This window comes from Doryrhamphus excisus, linkage group LG7 (genome assembly GCF_037039965.1).
Source record: "Doryrhamphus excisus strain RoL-2023G ecotype Guam linkage group LG7, RoL_Dexc_Guam_v1.1, whole genome shotgun sequence".
Classification (NCBI taxonomy): Eukaryota; Metazoa; Chordata; class Actinopteri; order Syngnathiformes; family Syngnathidae; genus Doryrhamphus; species Doryrhamphus excisus.
Genome location: NC_136363.1, coordinates 17,513,569 through 17,540,439, shown reverse-complemented (window position 1 = coordinate 17,540,439; position 26,871 = coordinate 17,513,569). Strand labels below are relative to the sequence as shown.

The 26,871-nt window shown below is 38.4% G+C and overlaps 1 protein-coding gene and 1 long non-coding RNA gene across 2 annotated transcripts; both read right to left on the bottom strand.

Annotated features, from left to right (window-relative positions):
* Positions 1-251: 251 nt before the first annotated feature.
* Positions 252-10,015, bottom strand: LOC144899486 (uncharacterized). Its single transcript, XR_013627617.1, has 4 exons — positions 9,691-10,015; positions 9,467-9,607; positions 8,894-8,958; positions 252-623 (listed from the first exon to the last, which is right to left on the bottom strand). It is a non-coding gene; the product is annotated as an uncharacterized LOC144899486 (long non-coding RNA).
* Positions 10,016-12,487: 2,472 nt separating this feature from the next.
* On the bottom strand, positions 12,488-20,212 carry eef1e1 (eukaryotic translation elongation factor 1 epsilon 1). The gene is made up of 4 exons (XM_058060139.2): positions 20,064-20,212; positions 19,572-19,769; positions 13,339-13,434; positions 12,488-12,940 (listed from the first exon to the last, which is right to left on the bottom strand). The coding sequence occupies exons 1-4, from the start codon at positions 20,145-20,147 to the stop codon at positions 12,797-12,799; spliced, it is 522 nt and encodes a 173-aa protein (XP_057916122.2). The 5' UTR covers positions 20,148-20,212; the 3' UTR covers positions 12,488-12,796.
* Positions 20,213-26,871: the final 6,659 nt, after the last annotated feature.

The window sequence follows — 26,871 nt, the reverse complement described above, 5'->3', positions numbered from 1 at the left end:
CTTCAAAGAGGGTCAACATTAGTGACATGTGGCAACTTTGAGGTGGTTAGATAGTTCAATGTGTGTGTGTGAGATACGGGGATCAGGAGGCATAGAGATGACTTTGTGTGTTCCTGTCCAAATGTCGATTTCACGCCCCCCTCCCACCCCCTCCCCCGCTCCTCGCCTCTTCTTTCAAAGACGCCACTGATCAGCTGTGTGTCATGTGCTGTTAAATTTAGCCTGAATAAAGGGTGTGTTTTCATTTTTTTTTTCCCCATCCTGATCAAGTGCTGTTAAGACACTTCAGTAACTGTCGCTCAAGGTCAACAAAAAGGCATCAACTTTAGAGTGAACTCTATATTGTCTTTTACTTTGACAGACTCCGTCAATGCAACTCATTTGGGGATGCAAGTGGCACTCGTGTGTCCTCGTAGGTGTGAATCGAAGCAACACAAACACTCAACCATCCCCACTCCACTCCACCCGCGGCCCTCCACTTCTTGACAAACACGGCCCACTGGCTATTGTACTTCCTATGTATACACAGAAGTGTAATTCATTTCACACACCGCAAATTGGAGAATTAGCTTGTGTCGAACCTTTTGGCGATCTGTTTGTCTTCTGCTTCTCCATGGCTGTCACTGTTAAACACACAAACAAACACAGAGCAGCTTACTTTAAAACCGCAACTATCCCCGTAAGTGTCTTATTTCGATGTAGACACCAAAATATGTTAATGACTTGAAAATATTTGAGATTGATATTGTCCCTTAGACTGCACGGCAGACGAGTGGTAAGCGAACAGACCTCACAGCTAGGAGACCAGGGTTCAATTCCACCCTCGGCCATCTCTGTGTGGAGTTTGCATGTTTACGTGGGTTTTCTCCGGGTACTCCGGTTTCCTCCCACATTCCAAAAACATGCTAGGTTAATTAGCGACTCCAAATTGTCCATAGGTATGAATGTGAGTGTGAATGGTTGTTTGTCTATATGTGCCCTGTGATTGGCTGGCGACCAGTCCAGGGTGTACCCGCCTCTCGCCTGAAGACTGCTGGGATAGGCTCCAGCACCCCCGCAACCCTCGTGAGGAAAAGCGGTAGCAAATGAATAAATGAATTGGTACATGTTTGTATATTTGAGTGTGAAGTGGCTGTATGATGACTTTAGAGACTGTTATATTGTTATATACAATATTTTTATACACTCTACTGTGAGGAAAAAGCGGTAGAAAATGAATGAATTAATTGTTCCTTAGAATGCACCAGGTTTAAAGGGGATCTACAGTAAAGTCTCGTTATATCGATATCGGTTATAACGAATTACTACTTATTACGATACTATTTTCATTTCCCGGCAAATTTCTAGTCTTTTATGATATAATTAGTTCCATTAGTTATTATGATAATCCGGTTACTACGATGCCCTTTTCATCTCCCGCCAGCCAATTTGGTCTGCTTATATCGATACAAAAGCAGCTTAAATCAATCTTTGCTTAAGGATTTCAATACCAAAAAAGAACACGGCAAACGGCTGCTTCCAGTCAACTTTATTTTTCACACTTCCACCACCAGAGCGCAGCACACACATCGATTCCCGCACTTCCTGGTTCACAGGTCATGCTCAACCCACATAGCTGGCCAAACACATGCCTGCAACAGAAGAACCAACTGACATAGCATACACACCTATTCCAACGAAGACACAAGCGTACAAATACATGTATTTAATTGTGTTGTATTCAGATATCTTTTTATCGCTTGCAATAATCACTGTTTTTCATATGTACATGCTGGCGTTCGTGGTTTCTCTCGTGTGTATAGAATCTATACACACGAGAGAACCCACGAACGCAGTTGGTTCTTCTGTTGCAGGCATGTGTTTGGCCAGCTATGTGGGGCGGGTTGAGCATGACCTGTGAACTAGGAAGTGCGGGAATCGGTGTGTGTGCTGTGCTCTGGTGGTGGAAGTGTGAAAAATAAAGTTGACTGGAAGCAGCCGTTCGCCGTGTTCTTTTTTGGTATTGAAATCCTTAAGGAAAGATTGATTTAAGCTGCTCAACATTGTTCTATACTATAGAACAATGTCGAGTGCATTATTGCCCACTTTTAATGTAGTTCGGCGCAGGATCGCATATATCGACAGGCCGGTTATATCGATATTTTTTCCGACTCCCGACAATATCGATATAACAAGACTTTACTGTATTATGCTTTTTCCACTTTTCTGACCAATAAATGTTGTATTCTTGTATTAAACGATGCCAAAGGTTCAGAAAATAAGGTTTGCGCATTTGGAAGTGAGCCCTGAAAGAAGTTTGGGTTGGCTCAAAACGCTCTGTTTCTGAGGGTGTTGCAAAATGAGCTCCATGGTACCAACAGTGCCTCTGACAAAATGTGTAGTTAGGTCAGGTGGCCAATCACAGCCATGGGCGTGCCTGAAGGCAGGCCGTGGTTGGAATAAATTACACCCTGGAGTGGTCGCCAGCCAATCACAGGGCACATATAGACAAACAACCATTCAAACTCACATTCATACCTATGGACAATTTGGAGTCGCCAATTAACCTAGCATGTTTTTGGAATGTGGGAGGAAACCGGAGTACCCGGAGAAAACCCATGCATGCACGGGGAGAACATGCAAACTCCACACAGAGATGGCCGAGGTTGGGATTGAACCCTGGTCTCCTAGCTGTGAGGTCTGCACCCTAATCACTTCCCCACCGTGCATCTCTGAATAAATTATTATTATTATTATTTTTTTTTAAATAATTAAAACAGACTATTTTGACGGCAACTATAAATCAAAGGAAATACAAGTGGAATAGGTGCAGATTATGGAAGCTCTAGAATGTTTTCTGTGCGGGTTATTGTGTGTAACTGCTCAATAGGAGTCCACAACTCAATACAAAGCTTTTGCTTTCCCTTTAAAAGATATTTCTGGTATGTGCCACCGGCGCATTAAAAAAAATGGCCTCGGGGCTGCACTTTGGACACCCCTGAACTATGTGAACATTACATCATAACTGAGCTTCATTTGAAAAAGCTATTTTCTGTTGAATGCATCTTATTATTTCACGGCAAAAATACGAGAATGCTTCCTTTGTGTAGAAGTAAATCTTAAGAATAGATCACTTTTATCAGGATTGAAACGGTGAAGTTTATAGTTAAAGTATTAATTTGTCAGCGGAAGAAGGGTCATTGAAAATAACTACTCCTACTCAATCCAATGAAAGTGTTTATGTTCTAATAACCAGCTAACCCCCCGGTTTTATTCATTCATTAGGCAAATGAGGCACATTGCATTTAACTGCAGGTTTAAATAAATTAGTCCTCTCAAATTAAAAGCCATTATATTATAATATTCAAAGACAGGGGATAAAAATTCACAAGGCGGTGACGTATGCAGATGAGAAATATGCAAATGAAGTAGACTGTTGCTGTGTTTTTTTTTCCCATGGTGGTCACATTACAGGAAATGGCTGAGGGCAGTGCTCTCTGCCCACCCAAGATCCCCCCCCCTACATAATAATACTATTTCAAATACACCCCCTCCACTCACAAGGTTTCAGCCGCAATTACTTTTAGTATCACTTCTCAGTGAGAAGTCAACTTCCCTGGAGGCGTCCTATCAGAACATATTAGAGCAGGGGGGCAGGCTGAAGTTACGTGACATGACCTGTGGGGTTGGGGGGGGGGGGTAGACTGGGGGAGGATGTGGTGGTGAGAAATTTGTAGAACATTTGAATAAAGGATTGTGCATTAATTATGGTGAATGTGAGTCAAGTCAGCGATTAAAACTTTTTTTGTGTGTGTTTCTTGCTGCAAGAACTTCAGATTCATAAGAGAGAACTGTTTTACCTCAGTACCCCGGTACTTTTGTGCTAAGAAATGATTTACCTGTTTACATGCAAGTAACCAAGGTTAACACAGGAAAAACAAAGATTCCAAACACCCCCCCTTTAAAGCTCCCAGTCTGTTATTGTCACTCAATCAGACAGAGTCATTGTTAACACTTTCACCTATGTTAACCAGAAAAATCACTAAACCAGGGGTCTCAAACACGCGGCCTGCGGGCCAAATGTGGCCCGCAGGACACTAGTTTGAGGCCCCCGCCTTGATATGAAAGTTTACTATTAGTGTGGCCTGCGCAAGTTTGATATGGATGATGTATGCTATCATGTACCCAGAAAAAATTATTACTTTTGATTAATGTTCATGTTAAAGGTTAAATAACTGTTAATAGTTATCCTCCCTATCCGTGTGGAAGTGGTAAGCTTTGGGCTATTTAAGTTTAAAGGAAATAACTTGAAGGCTACCGTTTAGGTCGCTAGCTCTCTAGCTTGCGAGTTAGCATGTGTCTCAAGACCCTGCAGTTGCGCAATATGTTGTAAATAAAAAGAGTATAAATGTGACTATAGTCGTGTTTTGTTATGTCTACAGGGCTCTAATAATGCTTTGTTAATTTTAATCTGAAAAAAATAATTTGTCTACCCACCAACTATATGTGGTTTCTTACATTTTTATTATTTGCCGTTTTATTATTATTATTATTATTATATTTATTTATTTATTACTGATTGATTGATTTTCTTTATTCTTGATTTGTTTATTTATTTTTTATCTTATTTTGTGTAGAAAAATAAAAAGTAAGATATTTGAGAACAGTGGAATGTTTTATCAGAGCTTTTCTTGTAGAAAATCGGAACCAAAAGCAAAGCATTTTTCTGTTTTTAATAAATGTGTTTTTTTGTTTTTTTTTTTTGAATACCTGATGCAGCCCAGTCTCACCCAGACCCTAGCTCCAGTGGCCCCCAAGTAAATTGAGTTTGAGACCCTTGCACTAAACTAACATGATATCATCAGCTGGTCCTTTTGTGGCGGGGCTGAAATGCAGTGGAAATGGAGTTTATTTTCATTACAAAGAGGGCCTTTCTTCAAAAATACATTCTAAATAATAGAATTCTTTATGATTTAATTGAATCAACTTATCACTCCTCATAACATTTTGAAGTATATGCAAATTGATGTCAAAAAACTGAACATTAAGATTTGTGTTATTTTTAAAACTTTGGGCCACGTCTGTAGTTACCATGATTAATAAGTTTTGTTCCATAAAGAAGAGTACACACGTATGCAAAAGAGCAGCAGCTGAGGTCGATCAACAGAAGGGTTGGCAAAGCGACCGAGGCGGCTAATTCAAGAACATTCACGTGTGCGAAGGAGAGCACAAGGGACACACACACACACACTTGAGGTTGTGCGATCTCCTCGCCCCAGGTCACACATATGTACCTCAGCTACCTTCCGTGCCGAGTCAGCCACCCATCTCCCTGATTGATGAGCTGAAAAGATGCATCTCAAAGTGTGGCTTGGCTGCACACCTGGGATCCTTATGTAAGCCGCATATCACACAGAGAAAGTCGAAAAGTAAGTACGATAAAAATGTGTTCCTGTGATGGCCAATTTATTTCTGAGAATGAATATACTTTTTGAGGTCGGCCATGATGGATTCTTACATAAGGACTGGACGTACAATGAGATCCAATACAGTGGCTTTATCTTTAACTGATAACCACAATAACGTCAAGTGCCATGTTTTATATTAGTATTGAATTAATAATACTAAATTAAACTAAATTAATAATAAATCTATGTACAATATACAGTATAGTATTTCTTATGTAATACAATCAGATGAGTAAAATAACAGTGAGAAATATAATAATTATCAAATATTAATGGACAAATTAACAATTGTAATACTCAAAAATATATTTGACTACAAGCACATATATTACAATAAATTATTTGAAACTAATTAAGAAAATATCAAATTTATTCAGTTTATCAGCTCATAGGGTTAAGTTTTATTATATTAAATAACCAAAATATACAAATTTTCTTGTAAATACTGAATAGCAAATTATTATAATGACTCGTAAAAATATTATTAGCATCATTATTACATAAAATATAAAATAACAAAAAATACATATTTATTAATAATTTCCCAGTAAATACTGAAAGCAAATTATTATTCATTCATAATTTTCCAGCAAATTTTGAAAAATAAATAAATATTAAATATTAATGGACAAATTAGCAATCTTAATACTCAAAAATATTTGACTACAAACACATATATTACAATAAATTAATTGAAACTAATTAAGAAAATATCCCATTTATCTAGTTTATCAGCTCATAGGGTTTAGTTTTATAATATTAAATAACCAAAATATACAAATGTTCTTGTTAATACTGAATAGCAAATTATTATAGTGACTCAAAAATATTATAGGCATCATTATTACATAAAATATAAAATAACAAAAAATGCATATTTATTAAAAATTTCCCAGTAAATACTAAAAGCAAATTATTATTCATTCATAATTTTCCTGCACATTTTGAAAAATAAATAAATAAAAATAAGTATTAAAAGTATAAAATTAAGTAGTTAAGTAAATAATTTTTTGTAAATACGGAAAAAGAAATTAAGAATTAAAATGACTAATAAAAATTTTGACAAATATCAGCATCATTTTAAAATATCAATAGAAAATCTTAAACAAAATTTTCCTGTAAATACTGAAAATCTAATTAATGTATAAAAATGGCTAATAAAAATATGAACTATTGTAAAATATTATCAGATAAAAATATTTTATCACAATAATATACTGTTAATGGTGGATGTGAAATTGCGAAAAAAAGAGTATTTTTAGACTGCTATTAGATAAAAAAAAATCAAAACATTGTGGAGCAAGCACATAAAACATGCCATGCTAGGTGCTGCTGTTTGGGTTAGCAACAAGAATAGCGTCTTTGAACTGAAGTAACAATCTCATCGATTGGAGCGGAGGCCACTTATTGAAGTAAATAACGTATGCAAGTCATAATGTGGCCTCACACTTTTTCTCCTCACAAGTGAGAAGAGGCTTATTAATGCCTGCCTCGGTTAATAAGTTCACTGGAAGACCACATTAAGATGGTCCACCCCCTCACGTCCTTCACAACCTTGCTCGAGCACCACGTAATCTCCATCGACAATCAGATGCCATCTTTACAGGCGCATGGTACAACTGTCACCCCGCGTCAGAGCGCAATAATAAACGCTGTCAAAAGAGCTTACGACACGATAACGCCGGCCTCCCCACCACTCGCCGTTGATGGTTCCAGTGAATCAGTCAGCCACAGACGCTGCCCTCATCTTAGCACATGTCCACACCGATGGCGCGCCTTCTCCCTGATGTTCATGACAACAGTGAAAGGGGTGGTGGCGCCGGTGTCAAATGGACGGTTGGGGGTTCTCCGTCTTATGTGATTGGAAAACACGAGGCGGCAAAGGTGTTGACGGAGCGTGTGAGGGTGACGTGTGGGCAACACTTGACTCTTTTCGCTTGTCATGAAGCAGATACCTTCCAACCGGGGCTCAGCTTGTACGCCACACCTTTGTGTGTGCAAATCTAATATTTTGAAGGCCCACGTATGTTTTGGAGCATTTTACATTGTTTACCAAAGCCAATAAAATACAAAACATTTTTTTCCAGCACAAGAATTCACAATACGCCCTATGATGAAAAAAAAATGCAAATATGTTGAAATATATGTTGTGTATTTTAATGTAAAAGCACCCAAACCTGAGATATTATTTTTCTAGTATATGATTTTATTTAAATTAATTTGTTATATTGTTTTGTTTTTTTAATTAATTAAATTTAATTTATTCACTGATTAATAATGATCAGTGACGAATAATGAATTATTTTTTAACTGACATTATTTAGGTTTGCGAAACAAATTATTTTTCTAGTGTATGATTTTATTTAAATTCACTTGTTCTATGTTTTGGTTTTTTTTTATTAATTTCATTAATTCACTGATTAATAATGATCAGTGACGAATAATGAGCTATTTTTTAATTTAATACTAAACTTTTTTTACAGCACAAAAATTCACTATACTGCCTATGATTTAAAAAAAATTGCAAATATATTGAAATATACGTAGTGTATTTTAATGTAAAAGCAGCCAAACCTGAAATATTATTATTTTTCTAGTATATGATATTATTTAAATTAATTTGTTCTATTGTTTTTTTATTATTAATTGAATTTATTCACTGATTAATAATGATCAGTGATGAATAATAATGAATTATTTTTTAATTGAAATTATTTAGGTTTGCAAAATTAATTTTTCTAGTATCTGATTTTATTTAAATTAATTTGTTTTATTGGTTTGTTTTTTTGATTAATTTAATTTATTCACTAATTAATAATGATCAGTGATGAATAATTATTTTTAATTGAATACTAAACATTTTTTTACAGCACAAAAATTCACAATACTCCCTATGATTAAAAAAAAATGCAAATATGTTGAAATATATGTAGTGTATTTTAATGTAAAAGCACCCAAACCTGAGATATCATTAGTATATTATTTTATTTAATTTGTTCTATTGTTTTGTTTTTTTAATTAATTTATTCACTGATTTTTTTATTAATTTATTCACTGATTAATAATGATCAGTGATGGATAATAATGAATAATTTTTTAATTGAAATTTATTATTAATTTAGGTTTGCCAAACTAAAAAATAAAGAATTTTTTTTTTTTAAACCCTTTCATAAATCACAATCACAATGGATAGCAGCCATTGGCACATTGAGAGGATTTTGTCTCAAATTTATGACATTGCCAACATTTCTGGGCAGGCTGTTTATTCGCAGATGTCTGCAGGTTTTGTCATGTTTTTTTTTTGGTTTTTTTTGTGCCAAATTTCTCATCTTTCTTCCTGAATTCCTTGACTCTCTCAGTAGTCCTTCACTTGTTGACCGAACAGCTAAAAGATCACATTTTTAAGTAACTTAAAGTATTTATGGTCCAGCAAAAATTCACACTACCTTATTGGGACGATGTCGTCGTCATTTCTCCATTTTTTTGTTTCTGGGCTGGGTCAGGAGGGCTTCTAGAAAAAAAAAAAACATTTTTATTAATTTTATTTTAAACACGCCATAAAAGACCTAGCCTAGCAATTCTTTTAAACTAGTTTTACATTATTTTTAATGTATAGAAATGTCCTGCTTTACATTTTTTGCTTTATTATATACCATACTAATCTCTATCATTAATCACCTATTAAATCATTCAATTTTATTTTTTTAATGAACCCAAAAAGTGTTTTTTTAAACTCCCATAACCTCCATGAAGTATATTATTCATCTTATATGCAGCGGAACAAGGAATCATGGCGTCATTAAAAACACAAATTCATTTGGAAAATGTGTCCAGGGGCAACTTTTGCGGCAAACAGTCTTGACAGCACGGCATTCCGACATTCCGTTAACACAAGCGAGGAGACAAAGGCGTCTTTAATGGCTCCCCAACACCACAAACTGTCCCGTCGAGTCACAAGGCCTGTTTGGATGACCGTGAGCTATTTTTCCTCTTCCTTATATCTTCATCAGAACACTTACCACAAAAACACAGCAGGCGGTCGGGCAGACTTTTTTTTTTTTTTTTTTTGGAACAATGTTCGTCTTCTGGTTGATTTTGGAAAATAAATGATGGATGATGGTTACACATGACTATCACAGGGGTCATGGGCTCTTTTGAATCTTGAGAAACAGAAAAGATAATATTAGTATTAAAACATGTGAATTGGCAACATTTGCAATGGAAATAACTGCGTCATTCACACCTTCTCAGGCTCTAACAGAGAACCGGCAGCCAGCAGCGGTGCACCTTCTGGGGGCACGGATCATTGTCCACATCACAAAAAGATCCCTCGGCCTCTGGGTGCTCTTTTCTCTCCTCGCCGTGGAAGCCTTCCTTCCTTCCTTCGTCCTTATCTCTCCTCCAGATGCCCAGTAGGAGTGAGAGGGCTGAAGTGACACACAGTGGCTGACTGTCGCCTAAGGGGGGGCCTAGACTTGGCTAGCCTAGTCTGGCTGGCTGGCTGGATGTGTGTGGCAGCTGGTGAGCCCGCTGCCCTCTTCCCTGGCCTGCAGCATCAACAGCGGTGCTTAGTGGGACTGCGCAGAGCCTCGATCTGATCTCTTGACTCTGGGGCTGATGCTCGACTGCTCGCTGCTGCGGCCCCCCACACGACTGGTGCCGAGGAAGTGGTGCGATCGAGCGTGCATCCCCCCCCCCCCAAAAAAAAATGGTCCAAGTTATGCCTAAAAACAATTAATGCACACTACCAAGACGTGGAATATTAAGTCAATAAAATGCACCGAATGCATTAGTAGCCACGTTTACATGGACCCAAATGTTCCAATTCCATTCGGGTTATTTGCTCAAACGGAAAGAATCTAACCTTTGTATACACCTCATTCCGAAAGAAAAGTGGCAATCCGAATGAATATATAATCGGATTCACAGGGGTGGAATATTCCTTTCCCCAATCCGATTGAAGTATCTTGTACCCGCTCAATCGGAAAGTTGTCAGACTGCGTTTTTCTTCTTCTGTTGTTTATTGGCGGTTGGCAAGCAGCTTTCGTGTGCATTAGCGCCATCTGTGGAACAGAATCTAAACCCTTCTATACGCCATTCACAAGTCCAGTTGTATTAAAAAAATAAAATACATATCTATATAAAACATGTGCCGAGCTTAATTATAAAATATTAGCAAGATTGAACTTTATCTTTTCCTGTTCCCGGGAACTTTCAGCGAATGCTGAGATATGACGTAACATGCAACTTCTTCGATTTAAAAAAATGGAGGCGAGCAATCGGCACTGGACTGCTTCGGAAAGTTTGTTTTTGATTCAAAGTAAATTTCAAGACTGGACCAACGAAAAACTGGCAATACGGAGTTATTCCAACAAGTGAAAAAAAAAACTGGAGGAAGTCGGTATCACGTGATGTTGGTGTTTACGTTTTACTGCGAATGCCCCATTGACTATTCTGGTTGATTATAGCGGCGCATGTAGACACGCCATTGGAATATACCTTTCCATGTATACCATTGCTTTCGGAAAGGTCATTCGGAAAGAGAAAAACTCCTCATGTAAACGTGGCTAGTGAGAATCAAACTTGCTGGCAAATAAAGGAAAAGAATGAGCTTCTTGTATTTACATCTAAGAATGCGAGACTGAGGGCTGCTGCAGCAATGAGGAGACTATGGACTATAAAACCGCAGCATCCTGAGCTAAGATACAGCAACAGGGTTAGCAATGTCAGTGTATATGTATCTTGTTCGCACGGTACCTCCCCTATCTACTATCTACGTCAGGGGTCTCAAACACACGGCCCGCAGGCCAAATGTGGCCCGTAGGACACTAGTTTGAGGCCCCCGCCTTGATATGAAAGTTTAATGTTAGTGCGGCCCGCGCAAGTTTGATATGGATGCTCTATGGCAGGGGTGTCAATGTCAAATGGACGGAGGGCCAAATAAAACATTTGGCCACAAGCCGAGGGCCGGACTGTCCAATCTTCATTAAAACCAAGATTTAACCTACTGAAAACATAACAAATATATTACAATATCATTGGATAAATAAAGCAATATTTTCTTATGACTCTGTCAGTCATTTTTAATTTCAGCAGGCACAAAATACAAATGTCCTTTATATAAAAAAACTCATAACATAAAATTTATGTTGAGTTTTTTTTCGACTGGGCTTTTCTGAACAGACTGTTGAGATTTGAGGCCTCGTTTTAATTCCTCGACCTTCTGTAGCCTTTGTTCCATGTCCAGAATCTTGTTTTTGTTTGTGTGTTTTGTTTCATGATGCCGTCTCATATTATATTCTTTCATCACCGCCACACTTTCTCCACATAGAAGACACACAGGTTTTCCAGCTACCTCCGTGAACATGTACTCCAACTCCCACCTTGTTTGAAAGCCCGTTTTCACCGTCCACCTTCCGTTTTGCCATTGTTGATGGGTATCTGTAAATTAACTTTTGCTGTTGTGCTAATGACTGATGCTGAATGACTGCTGAATAAATTAAGCCGCCTCCCGCTATGCTCCCCCTGTTGCATTGTGGGAAATGTAATACAGTTTATCTGCGGGCCGAATCTAATAATAGATTAATATCATCACGCGGGCCAGGTAAAACCCTCTTGCGGGCCTGATGTGGCCCGCGGGTCTTGACTCTGACATATATGCTGTATGGTATCATGTACCCAAAAAAAATTATTACGTTTGATTAATGTTCATGTTAAAGGTTAAATAACTGTTAATAGTTATCCTCCCTATCCGTGTGGAAGTGGTAAGTTTTTGGCTATTTAAGTTTAAAGGAAATAACTTGAAGGCTACCGTTTAGGTCGCTAGCTCTCTAGTTTGCGAGTTAGCATGTGTCTCAAGACCCTGCAGTTGCGCAATATGTTGTAAATAAAAAAAGTATAAGTGTGACTATAGTCGTATTTTGTCATGTCTACAGGGCTCTAATAATGCTTTGTTCATTTTAATCTGAAAAAAATTGAGTTTGAGACCCCTGATCTACGTAGTGTGGACACAGCGGTTGAACACCACCAACAATCAGCAATGAACGTCAATTACATTTTTATTAAGTTAGCAGCAAATGTATCGGTTTGTCGCCACATTGCACTCAAACACACACACACACACACACATAACACAAACAACACTAAGGGAAATATTAGTTTTGCACGCAGATCAAAATGGGGCGCTTATTTGAAATAGTGCCAGAAATAGTGCCAGAAGGCGTTATTATTTAGAAGCAATCCTGTGACAGCTTGTGCCCCTCTCGACAGATGTTTACTGTTTTGATACGGAGCAGTTTGTGGCAAATAACTGAAAAAGGTCTGCGGATGTTGCTACCGTTCCTGGAGCCTCAGTGGTGTTTACTGGTGTAAATTCTGTTCCTGAGCACAACTACCCGAGGGAGGTGGTGGCGGATGCCGGCGTGATGCTGGATGTGGTCAAACCACCGTGTCACATTCAGGTACTGCTCCTTTTCCTGGAAGGTCAACTCCGCCTAGGGTGGGGGGGGGAGAGGACGGTGATGTCATTATTACCGCAGACTGTCTGGCAAAATGTGAACCATGAGCCTAGCAGAGGTCAATGTTGCACCAATGAAAAACGAGGGCAACTATGATGCAGGATGCAGACTAAAACAGCAGATGATTCATAGCCAAACAAATCAACATGTCCTTGGAAAATTTGGAAAAACCAGTCAAGATCTAATCAGCTGGAGCTTGACAACATCGCCGCCTCAGACCAGGGGTCGGATTTAAATGATTGTGAAATCTTGTGAAGTGAACATTAAACGCCAAACCAAAAGTGACGCTCTGCCTGGCGGGCAGGATGACCTTACATCTCCACATGATCTCCTCTTAGTTAATAGATCGATACGATTAAAACACAATAACTCACTATTAGTGGGTGAATTCCATTATACATGAGCAGATCTGCTATGCTGAAGTGGTTGCCGGCCATGTAAACTTTGTCTTGCAGGTAAAGGTTGAGGTCCTGGAAGAAGAAAAACACACACGTTAACCTTGGTTTTGGGTTAATAAAATTTTTTTAATGAGTTAATGCTGTATTAACATACTAGCTAAACTATTGAAGGGACATTTTAATGCATGCACACACACTTCATTTTCTACCGCTTATCCTCACGAGGGGCGGGGTACACCCTGGACTGGTCGCCAGCCAATCACAGGGCACATATAGACAAACAACCATTCACACTCACATTCATACCTATGGACAATTTGGAGACGCCAATTAACCTAGCATGTTTTTGGAATGTGGGAGGAAACATTCCTTAACATTCATTAAACTTTCAGACCGTTTTAGTGTAGTAAATACATCTGCATCTTATACTTTTGATGATGTGTGTCTTTATTTGAGGAGCCCAGAGAGGGGCTAACGTCATTGCAGCACCCCAATGAATGCGTTGCTCAGATGCAATACAGTATGGGAAAACTTTTAAGGAGTTGTTTTTTTTATATTCATATTGGTACATGTTTGTATATTTGAGTGTGAAGTTGCTGTATGAGGACTTTAGTGGCTGTTATATTGTTATATACGATATTTTTATACACTATACTGTTATATACAATCACAGGGCACATATAGACAAACAACCATTCACACTCACATTCATACCTATGAACAATTTGGAGTCGCCAATTAACCTAGCATGTTTTTGGAATGTGGGAGGAAACCGGAGTACCCGGAGAAAACCCACACATGCACGGGGAGAACATGCAAACTCCACACAGAGATTGCCGACGCTGGGATTGAACTCGGGTCTTCATTTATTTGATGAGAGTCTAGATGAGAGTCTACCCTTTCTTTTGGTATGTACCATGTTTATATACTGGTTATAAAAAAAAAACAAAACAATTATTTTCCAATACTTCTCTACAAGAGAGGAGAAATATGATCTCAGAGAAGTGCTAAATTTGAAACTCTTATATGCTAAGACTACGTTAAAAAGCCATCGCATTTCAGTATGTGGAATCAAACTATGGAATAAATTGAGCAAGGAAGAAGAAACAATACAAGCAGTTGATGTTTGCTAATTACAAGGATGAAGAGTCTTGAACCAGTCATGATGTGCTCTACATATCACTATATTGACACTTACTATGGTACCCATTATGTCATTATATGGTCATATATAAATAAATAAAAAAACAAATATAAATATATAAATTAAAATAAAACACAATGCAAAAAATACAAAGGAAATAAAAAAAAACATATCAGAAAGGCAGGAAGTGAACAAATGTACCAGTTACTGATTGTAAAAGTACCAGATTGAGGGTAGGATTTAATAAGCTTTGCTTCTTCCTACTCCTTTTGGACATGTGGAACTGTGAACTGATTATGTGATGCATTCAATTGCAACCTGATGCATGTTCAAATGAAATTAAGCCATTACCATTACAGATATAGCGCAAGAACACAATATTCTGCGGGCCTTGAAAAATCAATCAAAATCATCAAAAATGGCCAGGATTGAGATAATTACATTAGACATATATTTGGGTAAGCTTGCTATGGTTTTTGAGTTAATTGATTATTTTGTAGCATTTCTATGTATTTATTTTGTAAAAGGTGAAGGATTACGAATGATCATGTACTCGGAGACCTAAAAATAAGGGAGCGTGACAGCAGGTTCATTAACCTATATACGTGTCTGGCTGTGTGCATTGAATCCTTGCTTGCATGTGTACTATGTGATGTATATCCTGAGGGGGTACGGCGTCCCAAGCACTGACTGGCGACTCAGCACAGATGCCACACGAAAACAGGCTGTTTGTTTGCTCCGCTGCCAAATGACTCCAACTCTCGCTTTGCATATCTAATCAAGCCGTCTAAACTTAGCCGGCGTCATGTGCGTTTCTGCGGCCAAAGTCGTGCACGGAAAGTGCTGGTCCCGGGGGAGTGGTGGGGAGGGAGGGGTGCATCTTTAGCACTTTCGAAGGGAACTCTCCATGCACACGGAGCATCTTGGGGGCAAATGGAGTTATTGTGCGGCAAGAGTGGCTGATGCCAAACAAGGCATGAAGACTGCAGACTTCCACCATCAGATCCTTGCTTTTTTTTTTTTTCTGCGTAGCCTACAGCCATGGAGCTGAAGCCCAGTCGAGCATCAGAGGAGAGGCGGTGCTCCCGCTGCCTCCCCTCGCCCAGAACTAAGGTCAAGTACAGGTTGGAAAAGTACATATGTTTATTACTGAGGATGGAGAAGAAATCCCCCAAAATGACTTTCTGTATCCATTTCTGTGTTCACATTACATGCAAATACAAGTGGTAGTCATTGGCAGATTACTATCACTGTCCTGCTCCACTGAAAGACTGAGCGGACCATGCCTCCCACATGTTTTTGTGAAATGTGTGAATTTCTCTTGTACAGGGTCAGGCAAAATGTATATACAATGTATATTAATATTTTAGTAGGTTAAATAAAAGGCAAATAAAGTAAAGAAACAAAAAAAAGTGTTATTTTCAAGTACATCTAATGCCATTTTTTTTCATATAATGCCATTTTGCTTTGTTTAGTGGTGAGCTTTCATTGTGGAAACGTTTATCAAAACAAACAAATCTTGAACTGCAACACAACAAGTTTGCGCTTCAATCTTGGTAGACATGATCCCGTACCAGCTCCAAACAACATCTTGTTATGGGTTACCAACTTCAGAGCTACTGGATCTGCGTTGAAACAAACTGATTTAATTTTTAAAACATAATGAAACAGAATGGCATAATATGTACTTTTCGAAAATAAAAACAATTTTTTGTTACTTTACTTTATTTGCCTTTTATTTAACCTACAAATGTGTCAGATCATTTTGCCTGAACCTGTAGATGGAAACAGTAAGTCACACAACTGCATAAAAAGATTACAAAAATGTGTATATTAATACATTTGTAGGTTAAATAAAAGGCAAATAAAGTAAAGAAACAAAAAAGTGTTATTTTCAAGTACATATAATGCCATTTTGCTTTGTTTCTTTACACTGCCATTGTTTTTCATTTCTTTTTCAGTTGCTGCCATGAATTGGACTGGTGAGCATCGCGCTTTTATTGTGGAAACGTTTATCAAAACAAACCAATCTGGAACTGCAACACAACAAGCATTCCGTTTGCACTTCAATCTTGGTAGACATGATCCCGTACCAGCTCCAAACACCATCTTGTTATGGGTTAACAACTTCAGAGCTACTGGATCTGGATTGAAATGAACTGATATAATTTTTAAAACATAATGAAACAGAATGGAATTATATGTACTTTTTGAAAATAAAAACACTTTTTTGTTACTTTACTTTATTTGCCTTTTATTTAACCTACAAAGGTGTCAGATCATTTTGCCTGACCCTGTAGATGGATACAGTAAGTCACACAACTACATAAAAAGATTACAAAAAAATAAATGAAATAAAAATGTGTGAACGTGCTCCCACCACCATATTTCACTGTAGGTATGTTTGCCAGAAACAACACCGCTCATCACCAAAACAGCACCACATTGGGGAGACTTAAAGTGTGTTGGGTTTGTTTTTGATGTTGCCACCCTACCCCACAATCAACACACACACACACACACACACACACACACAAAGAAAACAGGACATTGTGGTCACATGTACTAAACAGTCAGTACTTCTTAGAAACTCCTTCAATGTTGCCGTCGGCGACATGGCAGCCTTCCCGACCAGTTTTTGTCCATTTCTTGGTAAAGCATATTTTTATTGATTTATTGTGGTATTCTTAATACTTTAGAAATTCTTTTGTACCCTGTACAAAAAGCAAAGTTTGAGTGTGGAAGAAAAGTAAAAAAATATATATCAGCATTCCTGTGACCACAGCCTTAAAATGATACATGACAGATAGTATCTATATACTCTATACGGTATCTAAAATCTACAAAATGTGTATATACAGTGTCGGAAGTATTTTACACATTCAGACTCTGTCAAATATTATCAGATGTTCAGTTTGCTCTTGTTGTTGAATTATTAAGCCTGATGCATTTAGGGTTCCTTTCATTCTCACTTCATGAAAACAAAAAGTTACTGGTTAAAGAAGTGATAGCTAAGTTTATGTTCGGGGGTCAAAGTGTTTGACTTTGTGGTTGTCTTATCCCATGAATGACAGTACGTGTGAAAAGCTATGAGTTTCCTGTTTGCATCCTGGAGTGTAAAGTTTTTTTTTTTTAAAGTGGTACACTTGACAGTTTGTGTCTTTGGGTCATTTAATGGAAGATGACTGGTGTTTGAAAGAAGGGTGTTATGGCCACAGCAGGACGGGGTGGGGGTGGGGGTAGGGGTGGGTTCGCTGGGCACCAGGGCTGAGCCGCTCAGGGCGACTTCCGTCTGTAAGTGGCACCATTAAAATATTTAAGAGGCCTGTCCAGATAACATGCTGCCGCCCAGCGTGACTCCTCCGACACGCAACAACAGTATGTCACTGTTGGACAGTGCGCACACACACATATACACACACTCGACGCTGACAGGACAGTGCCAAGAGGCGCTGAGTGTCCAGCAGACCCACGGCTCGCGATCCATTTCACGCTGACTGGCGTCGAGCACATAAAGGCGTTTTTCTCTGTCATGAGGGGCCATGTCACAGAAAGGCCAAGCATCACTCTGTATTCCTGTCGCATGCGCCTTGAACCAGACACACACACTGGGCACACTATGCCCCCACTTTGACAGCACAGTGCTCAGTGCACAGTGCAAAGGATGTACACTCTGGAGGCTTTCACAGCGGGACCGCTAAGGTTTCATTCTAGGGGCCCGCCACAGATAAATTTGGCACTCACTCATAAAAACCACACGACTGTGACTAGCGACAAATCTATTGAAGAGACTCACAGGTGACTTGGATATTAATAAAAACAGGAGAGAATCAACACAACATAGTTTTTGCAAATGCATCATGCTCAAGTCTGTCCATTCCGCCCCCACAAATACATCGTAGTCATGTTGGAAACATTGGAATACACGTTCAAAGTCATTAGTATCAATACACACATTGTCTTGTTTTCAGGTTTTACTCTTTAAAAAAAGGGAATTCACAAAAATAAGATATCCCATCATCACACAGCATTAAATATAAGATATATAAGATATATATATATATATATATATATATATATATATATATGTATATATAGATAGATAGACTTCGAAATCGCTAACGAAATGTCATTTCCTGGCTCCCGTATAGTAATAAATAATAATAATAATGTGGAGAATACAGTAAAGTACAGCGTAAACAGTAAATTGCACATATAATTTAAATAATTTGGAATAAATGATATATTCTAAATAATAAATATAATAATCATTATATAGTTAATATATACATATATATTAAACATATTATATATTAAATATATAATTATACATTAATTATAAATACATTATTATTATATTATATTATATTATATTTATTCATTATTATTTATTTTAAATAATAAATATAATAATTATATATTCATAATATATAATTATATATTATATATTCATAATGTATAATTATATATATATAATACATAATTATGAGTATATTATATTTGTTATTTTTATATTGTTTATTATTTTTTATTTTTATTATTTTATTTATTTTTTAGAAGACATTATATATATAATTGTTATATTGCTTTTACTATGTTGTACTGTTGGCAGTGGTGGACTTACTTTTACATTTAGTCTGTTATTCTACAGAACACATCTCATTCACCAATAGTTGATCATTTATAAATATGTAACCATACAGGTGCACCGCTGTTAGTAAGCTCACCATTTTTACACGTTTATGTCTTTATGATTCACTGATAATGTTTTATTTCATCAAGTGTTGAGATTTCGCAGTTTGGCAGTCACTAAAAGCACCATAGTTCCTATGCTGTGGTGCCCACAACATCATTCAAAAAGACTGTGTTCAACCTTCAGATGACAGATATAAATATAAGTGTACAGAATGATTGACTGACTGTACCTTGCCTCCTCTGCTGGAATAGACTCAAGCCCAAATGTGAACTCAGGTACTTTCTGCCTTTGTTTATATCTGTGGTAGTGTCTGCTGTACTAATTTTGAATGCATTTTCATAAATTGAGCACACGTGGACAGTAAAGTACCTTCAGTATAATCCTGATGTCATCCTTGCTGCAGCCGTCCAGCTTGCTCACTCTATACTCCAGCCACTGATGCACCACAGCTCGGTCCTCTGCAGAGCCACCCAGCAGCTCAAGGCGCTTGGCCTCCTTCACCAGGTGGCAGGCGATGGTCACCAAGCCCACCAGGGGGGCACCATTATTATTCTGTAGCACAGGAACCTAAATTGAGGCAGATTGGCAGAAACTGCATCAAATGGCAAGAATTGAGAGGTCTTTTCGGGTTAAGATCGGCATATATTTCTTATCAATAATAACATAATAAAATAATATCAATTGACAAGCCCGCACGTTCTTCTCTTATGCTCATGAATGCATCATTCCCTGTAGTGAGCTGCACACGTCTAGCTTATTATTAGCATTAGCTTCCTTAGCTAGCTTCCACAGCGACATGGAGACCACTTCCGTTTCTTTCGTTTTCGTTTAAACCGGCACACTACAGTACAGTTTTATCACCTTTCTCTCCCCGCGAGTACTGTACTTATTTGGCTTTTTCAGTCCTAAATACTTCTCCAGCGAGGATAGCTCCCGTAGCGCCATGTTTCCGGTGGAAGGAGGAAGGAAAGAAGAAGGCGTCGGCGTGACAGGTGATTGGCTGTTTGGTCACTGTTTCCGGTCAACACCGTTTGAATGACTGCTGAGTTGACCAATTGAAAATCACAAAGCAGCATGTTGTTATGTTGCATCATTGAAAACATAAATATAGATAAATAGACAGAATAAGAGCGATAAATAGATTAGCTTACCTGCCACTGAATATAACAGTATATTCAGCAAGCATGGTGGACTCATCAAAAAGGAGTTTTGTGCAGAACTGCCTGTTCAAACTACCATGTCTCTTTTCACAGAAGTTCTCTGTGAGGATTTGCGGTCAAAGGGAATCAAAGATGACAGCATCGGGTACAGAATTTCATTCTGGAGTCCTGCAGCAAAAGTTGACTTGCTCTGTCTTGTCTGCGTCTGCTGTGTGACCTGGCGCATGTCATGTCTGGCTGGATTTGCACTCCCCCTCTATGATGTCCCCATAATGAAATGTCACCTGTCAGTCAAGTTGTTAACCCTGTAGTGTCCAGGTGTGTGTCGCATCTACGTGCAACACCAGAGAGCGACAGCGGCGACTGAGGTGACAAGGGTTGCATTCATCTTGACGGAGACATGTTTGGAACGTCTCACCTGAATGTCACAGCTCCGGGTCAGAATGCAGTGATACAAACCTAATCCGGGATTTGGATTTTGGGAAATAATGCCTTACATGGGGGTTTAACCATCATCAAGCATCAGAAAATCACATGAGATGTCAGAGAAGTGTGATGATAACCATAGAACTGGAAATGGAACTCATTGTGACATGGGAAAAGCATCATGGCTGCTAATGTGATATACAGGGTCTGGCAAAATGGTCTGACACATTTGTAGGTTAAATAAAAGGCAAATAAAGTAAAAGTACTCACCAATCATATTCATTGATACTGACACCCTATGGTGTTTTGGCACTATTGTCCGTAATAATACAGGGTCAGGCAAAATGATCTGGCACATTTGTAGGTTAAATAAAAGTAGAATAAAGTAAAGAAACAAAAAAGTGTTTTTATTTATAATGCTGAAAGCGCGATGCTCACTAGTCCAATTTATGGCAGCAACTGAAAAAGAAACTAAAAACAATGGCATTATAAAGAAACAAAGCAAAATGGCATTATATGTACTTTTCGAAAATAAAAACACTTTTTTGTTTCTTTTACTTTATTTTACTTTTATTTAACCTACAAATGTGTCAGATTATTTTGCCTGACCCTGTATTATTATGGACAATAGTGCCAAAACACCATAGGGTGTCAGTATCAATGAATATGGTTGGTGAGTACTTTTGCTTTATTTTAGTTTTATTATACTGTTTGATTGGTATTATTACATCACATAAGCTTGTAAACAGCAATTTAACAAGGCATCATGAAGTTGCTTCCAATTACCACAAGAGGGCGTCATATAGACAAATGTAACCTCATGGACTTAAGGCTTATTCACAATAGTTACAACAAACAATTGTGTATTGACCCGAATATAAGACGGTATTTTTTTTTGGGTGGAAAAATGTCTAAAAAAATGATTGGTTGTCTCCCCCCCCCCCCCCCCCGCCCCTCATAAAGGCTCATATTGAGAAATTCCACCGCTGAATTTTTTTTCATTGTCCGTCTTATATTTGAGGGTCTCCTAATTGTCTTATATTCAGAAAAAAAACTGCATGATTATTTTTTTCCCATCCTCTGCAGCTGTCCTCTTCACCACTTAATATAAATGAACAGATGATATTTCTAAAGCCAATTTGTTGAGAAAAAGCCGTTCCAGTAAACAGATTAATTATAGAAATGAGCACAGAGATATCATAAATGATTAGATATCGTACAACAAGGCAAGGCTAACTCCATTTCCATCCCTTTTTTTGCGGTTTATTTATTGGCCTCTGCGTACGTCACACACTCCCTTAGCCCTGCCAGGCCTTCCATAAATGCATGCCTGCAGCGTTAAAGTACATCTCCTTTAACTAAATGCCTCCAAGCTGCCACATCCTGTCTGTACTCAGGCGGGCTGAGGACAACGATCCCCACAGTGGCTACGACTAACTATAGCCTGTGGGAGTTTGGACGACTGCGATACACAATACGGGGGTCGCATTAGTAAGGGAATCTACGACGGTGGGGGTCAGCTATAGCGCCGTGGGGCTTCCCGAGGCGGGCATAGCCATAAACGCAGCCCTCAGTCCTGGTAGATATGTCCTCCTTTCCTCACGGTCTGCAGCCGTGTAACGATATGCTGTTACGCTGATTTGTCATCATTGGCCAGGCCTGTCTCCTCTGTTACCTTTCATGACCTGTGGAACGTCTCGGACTGAATGTTGGAGTTTGGACACACACATGCAAAAAGGATCTGCGCTGTCAGTACCGATTGCATACTGGCTGTACCCCAAATTATTATTATTTCATAATATAAAGCATAAAGCAACAGAATATGGAGATACACTTGATATGTATCGTGTATTCAACTTAACATGAAGCAATTTATGTATTTTGTACTCTGATAATGGTAATATTTATCACCCATGCCTTTTTCTTTTAAACCGCAAAAGACAAAAACAGCCAAAAATGGCCAGTATTGTATCAATACGTGTAATCGAGTGCTCAAACAAAAATAATTTTTAAATAATTTTTAAAGCTGCAAAGTTTTCTACATGTAAAATTGACCTTTTGCAACAAATTAGTAACAGAAACCGAAGTTCAACTTTACAGTATTGTATTAATGCCGTAAAAAACAGTTATACAGTATTTTTTATCATGGTTAATTAGTTCCATACCTGGCTGAGATAAGTGAATTTACATAAAATTAGATTCCTTATTCATTAAATTGAATATTTTTGCAGTTAACACAAACAAAACCTGTTTTCCGCCTTCTAAAAAAAATATTTTTTGTAAACATTATTAGAGACCTCTAGACATGAAATAGCACCCCTATAGTCACATTTACACTCGTATTATTATTATTGTTATTATTATTATTCATTCATTCATTCATTTTCTACCGCTTGTCCTCACAAGGGTTGCGGGGGTGCTGGAGCCTATCCCAGCTGTCTTTAGGCGAGAGGCGGGGTACACCCTGGACTGGTCGCCAGCCAATCACAGGGCACATATAGACAAACAACCATTCACACTCACATTCATACCTATGGACAATTTGGAGTCGCCAATTAACTTAGCATGTTTTTGGAATGTGGGAGGAAACCGGAGTACTCAGAGAAAACCCACACATGCACAGGGAGAACATGCAAACTCCACACAGAGATGGCCGAGGTTGGAATTGAACTTGGGTCTCCTAGCCCACGATGCAGCCCAAATATAAAACATATTAGACATAAATAAGACATAGTCTATCATAGACTCACACATTAGCATTAATAGTTCCCAGTTTTTTTAGTTTTTTTCTGGACAGGGTACAGAACTGGAGGTAGCAGAGATGAGGATGTTGAGGTTCTCATTGGGAGTGACCAGGATGGATAGGATGAGGAAAGAGTACATCAGAGAGACATTACATTACATGTTAGAGGCCTTGGAATAAAGTCAGAGAGGCCAGACTGAGATGGTTCAGACATGTCCAGAGGAGAGATAGTGAATATATTGGCAGAGGGTGGAATTGAACTCGGGTCTCCTAGCTTTGAGGCCTGCACAATAACCACTCATTCACCATTCAGCCCAAATATAAAACACATTAGACATAAATAAGACATAGTCTATCATATCATATTTTTTAGTTTTTTTCTGGACAGGAAGCAGAACTAGAGATAGCAGAGATGAGGATGCTGAGGTTGTCATTGGGAGTGACCAGGATGGATAGGATGAGGAAAGAGTACATCAGAGAGACATTACATGTTAGAGGCCTTGGAGATAAAGTCAGAGAGGCCAGACTGAGATGGTTCAGACATGTCCAGAGGAGAGATAGTGAATATATTGGCACAGGGTGGAATTGAACTCGGGTCTCCTAGCTGTGAGGCCTGCGCGCTAACCACTTCGACACCGTGCAGCTTGTCTTCCAAAAAAAAATGTGCGGTGATTCGGCTAAATATGTTAATGCTACAACGGGTGGAAAATTAACAAAAAAATAATAGCACAGACAACACCGTGCGGGGCATGTTTTGCCAAATTTTCACCCTTCTCTGCACATCCATTCAAGAGTAGAAGAGTTTTGCTCAAGCGGTGGTCCACACGGTGTCTTTTGGCTCTACCAGTGCAGGAGGAACTGAGGATGCCAGGAAAGTAGCGTCTCCAGGCACGGCCTTTGGGCCTTCATGATGGCAACAGTGATGGGATTATAGGAAGCACTGTGCTCTGCTGCTCCGTGTAGAAACAGGCACCCAAAGGCTAAAAACAACAAGCTGGTCCTACCCCCCCGCCTTGCCGCCTCCTCCATCATCACACAAAGTCACATGCAAATGTATGTTTACGAGCCAGTGACAGGGGTGGAGTGATGACATTTTTGTGGCATTTCATGTCTTTCCCTTAACATTTGTGACACGAGATTAACATTGGAAGACGTGCTCACGAGGGTGTGTGTGATCAGGAAGAGGCCCCCCCCGAGAGACAAACAAGCCGGCGATAAAAGCCACTTTCTCCATTTCCCTTCTTTTTCCATGCCAAGCCAAGAGGCTGTGGGACACGCTGGGGGGAAACACGGTACCAGCAAACAACAAAACCACGCCACGTTGGTCCCAGCCTTGCCTGTCTTGCCTGCCTGCCTGCCAGCCAACAGCAGCAGTCACTTAAGACTATTAATTACCGCTCTGAATTTCCTCCTCCTTAGCCGTAGTCATCCGTGTCCCCCTCAGACAAACAACCTCAGTGGGAGGATGCTGATTATGATAGCTTGTGAAAAGTCAGATTGTCTTTTATTGGAGTTGCCCACTGGCCATGCAGGTTCCTCTGCAGCTCTCTCTCTCGCTCCACGCCTGTCCTCTGTGATTCAGAGACAAAAGCTCGGAGGAAGCAGTTACACCGCCGCACTTGATGAGGGACGCTCCCTCACGTGCGTGTGCTTGAATCACACACACACATACATACATACATACACACAAGGTTAACAAAACAGGCAGGAAGTGAAGTTTAACCTCTGTGTTGCAGCCACTTCTGACCGTGCTGCTGTTTTGTCTTCCACCAGCAGGGAGCACTGTGGGTCTTTCAAAAAATAATAATAATACAGAATCTTTCCAGTGCAGCTTTCACTTAGTTTGAAACTAAAATATGAAACAGGCTATTATAAAAGTGATAGGATAACATGAATTATCACAGCACTTATTTTTTCACTTTTAAGACAAAAGAACAAAATAAACATATACATAGTATCATATAAGGTACAATACCCTCTTAAAGGCAATATTTACTTACTTAGTATGGCTTGGAATGTTATTAAGTATCAGTGCTACACTGAAAAGACATATATAATGCTTTGTAATATCATAAGTCATAATTTTTATGAGAATAAAATCACAGTTTTTTGTTTGAATTACATTTTTAGCAGAATTAAATCATATTTTCAGGAATTATTTTTGTAAAAGTACACATATAAGGTTTTCTGTGTTAGGAGAATTAATTTAAATATTTTTTTAAATAAAGGAATCATATTATGAAAATATTTTTTCAAATAGGAAAAGTCATAATATTACATGATTTAAGTTTTTAATTTTTTTCATAAAAAATGTGCTTTTCATATCATATAATTTCATTATATCATCAATCATATTATTGGATTATATTGGAATCATATGTAAAAAAATGAATGAATGAATATTATGAAAATATTTTTTCAAATAGGAAAAGTCATAATATTACATGATTTAAGTTTTTAATTTTTTTTCACAAAAAATGTGCATTTCATATAATATAATTTCATTTCATTTTGCTTCTGTTGTGAATAAAATTAGATTTTGCTGCATACTGTATTATTTTCAATAATAAACTTTCTTGCATTATTGTGAAATTATTTATATTTCATAAAAATTGTAATGTTTGAATTAATTTGAGTACATTACATATTACAATTCACAGTTTCATACAGTATAAAACTTACTTAATCCCTCATCCGTATCACAATTGGTAGCAGTGCATTTGTCCACTTCCTGTATTCTAAATGTAAACACATGGGAAAGTGATAAAGCAATACAACAATAACAGTGCAATGACAGTGTAGGGTTAAATTATACAGCAGATTAATAATAATTGAATCTTTTTAGACTGTGCAGGGGTACCTAATGCTGTGACCAGTGATTGTATATTTTGAGATATTTTTTTAAAGTGTTGAAAATATCCAAACAAGAGCATTTTGGGACCTTTTCCCATCCCTGGTGCTCATCTGTCTTCATGTCTTTAAGCCATTAGTTTGATTCACTACCTCTGGAGAGGGAAAGTGAAAGCTCAGGCCTGCACTTGTCTCTCCTATGACTACGTTCGCTATATATCCCTTTAGCTTGGCGCTTTATGGCCCTCCTAGACGGGACATGTGTGTGTGTGTGTGTGGACGAAGACGAAGAATACTAGGTTGGAGAGGGGGGTGAGATAGATACGGGCAGATTCACTGGGTTATTTGTCCCTCTTCCCCCTTACTGTGAGAGCAAGGAATCATGGTCTGCATGACAGGTCGCCACCGCCCGTCGGGGGGTGATCTATATGAGACCCTCTTTATTGGCAATTTCAACCCAGGGACAGATGAGACTGCAGCCAGGCGGCCG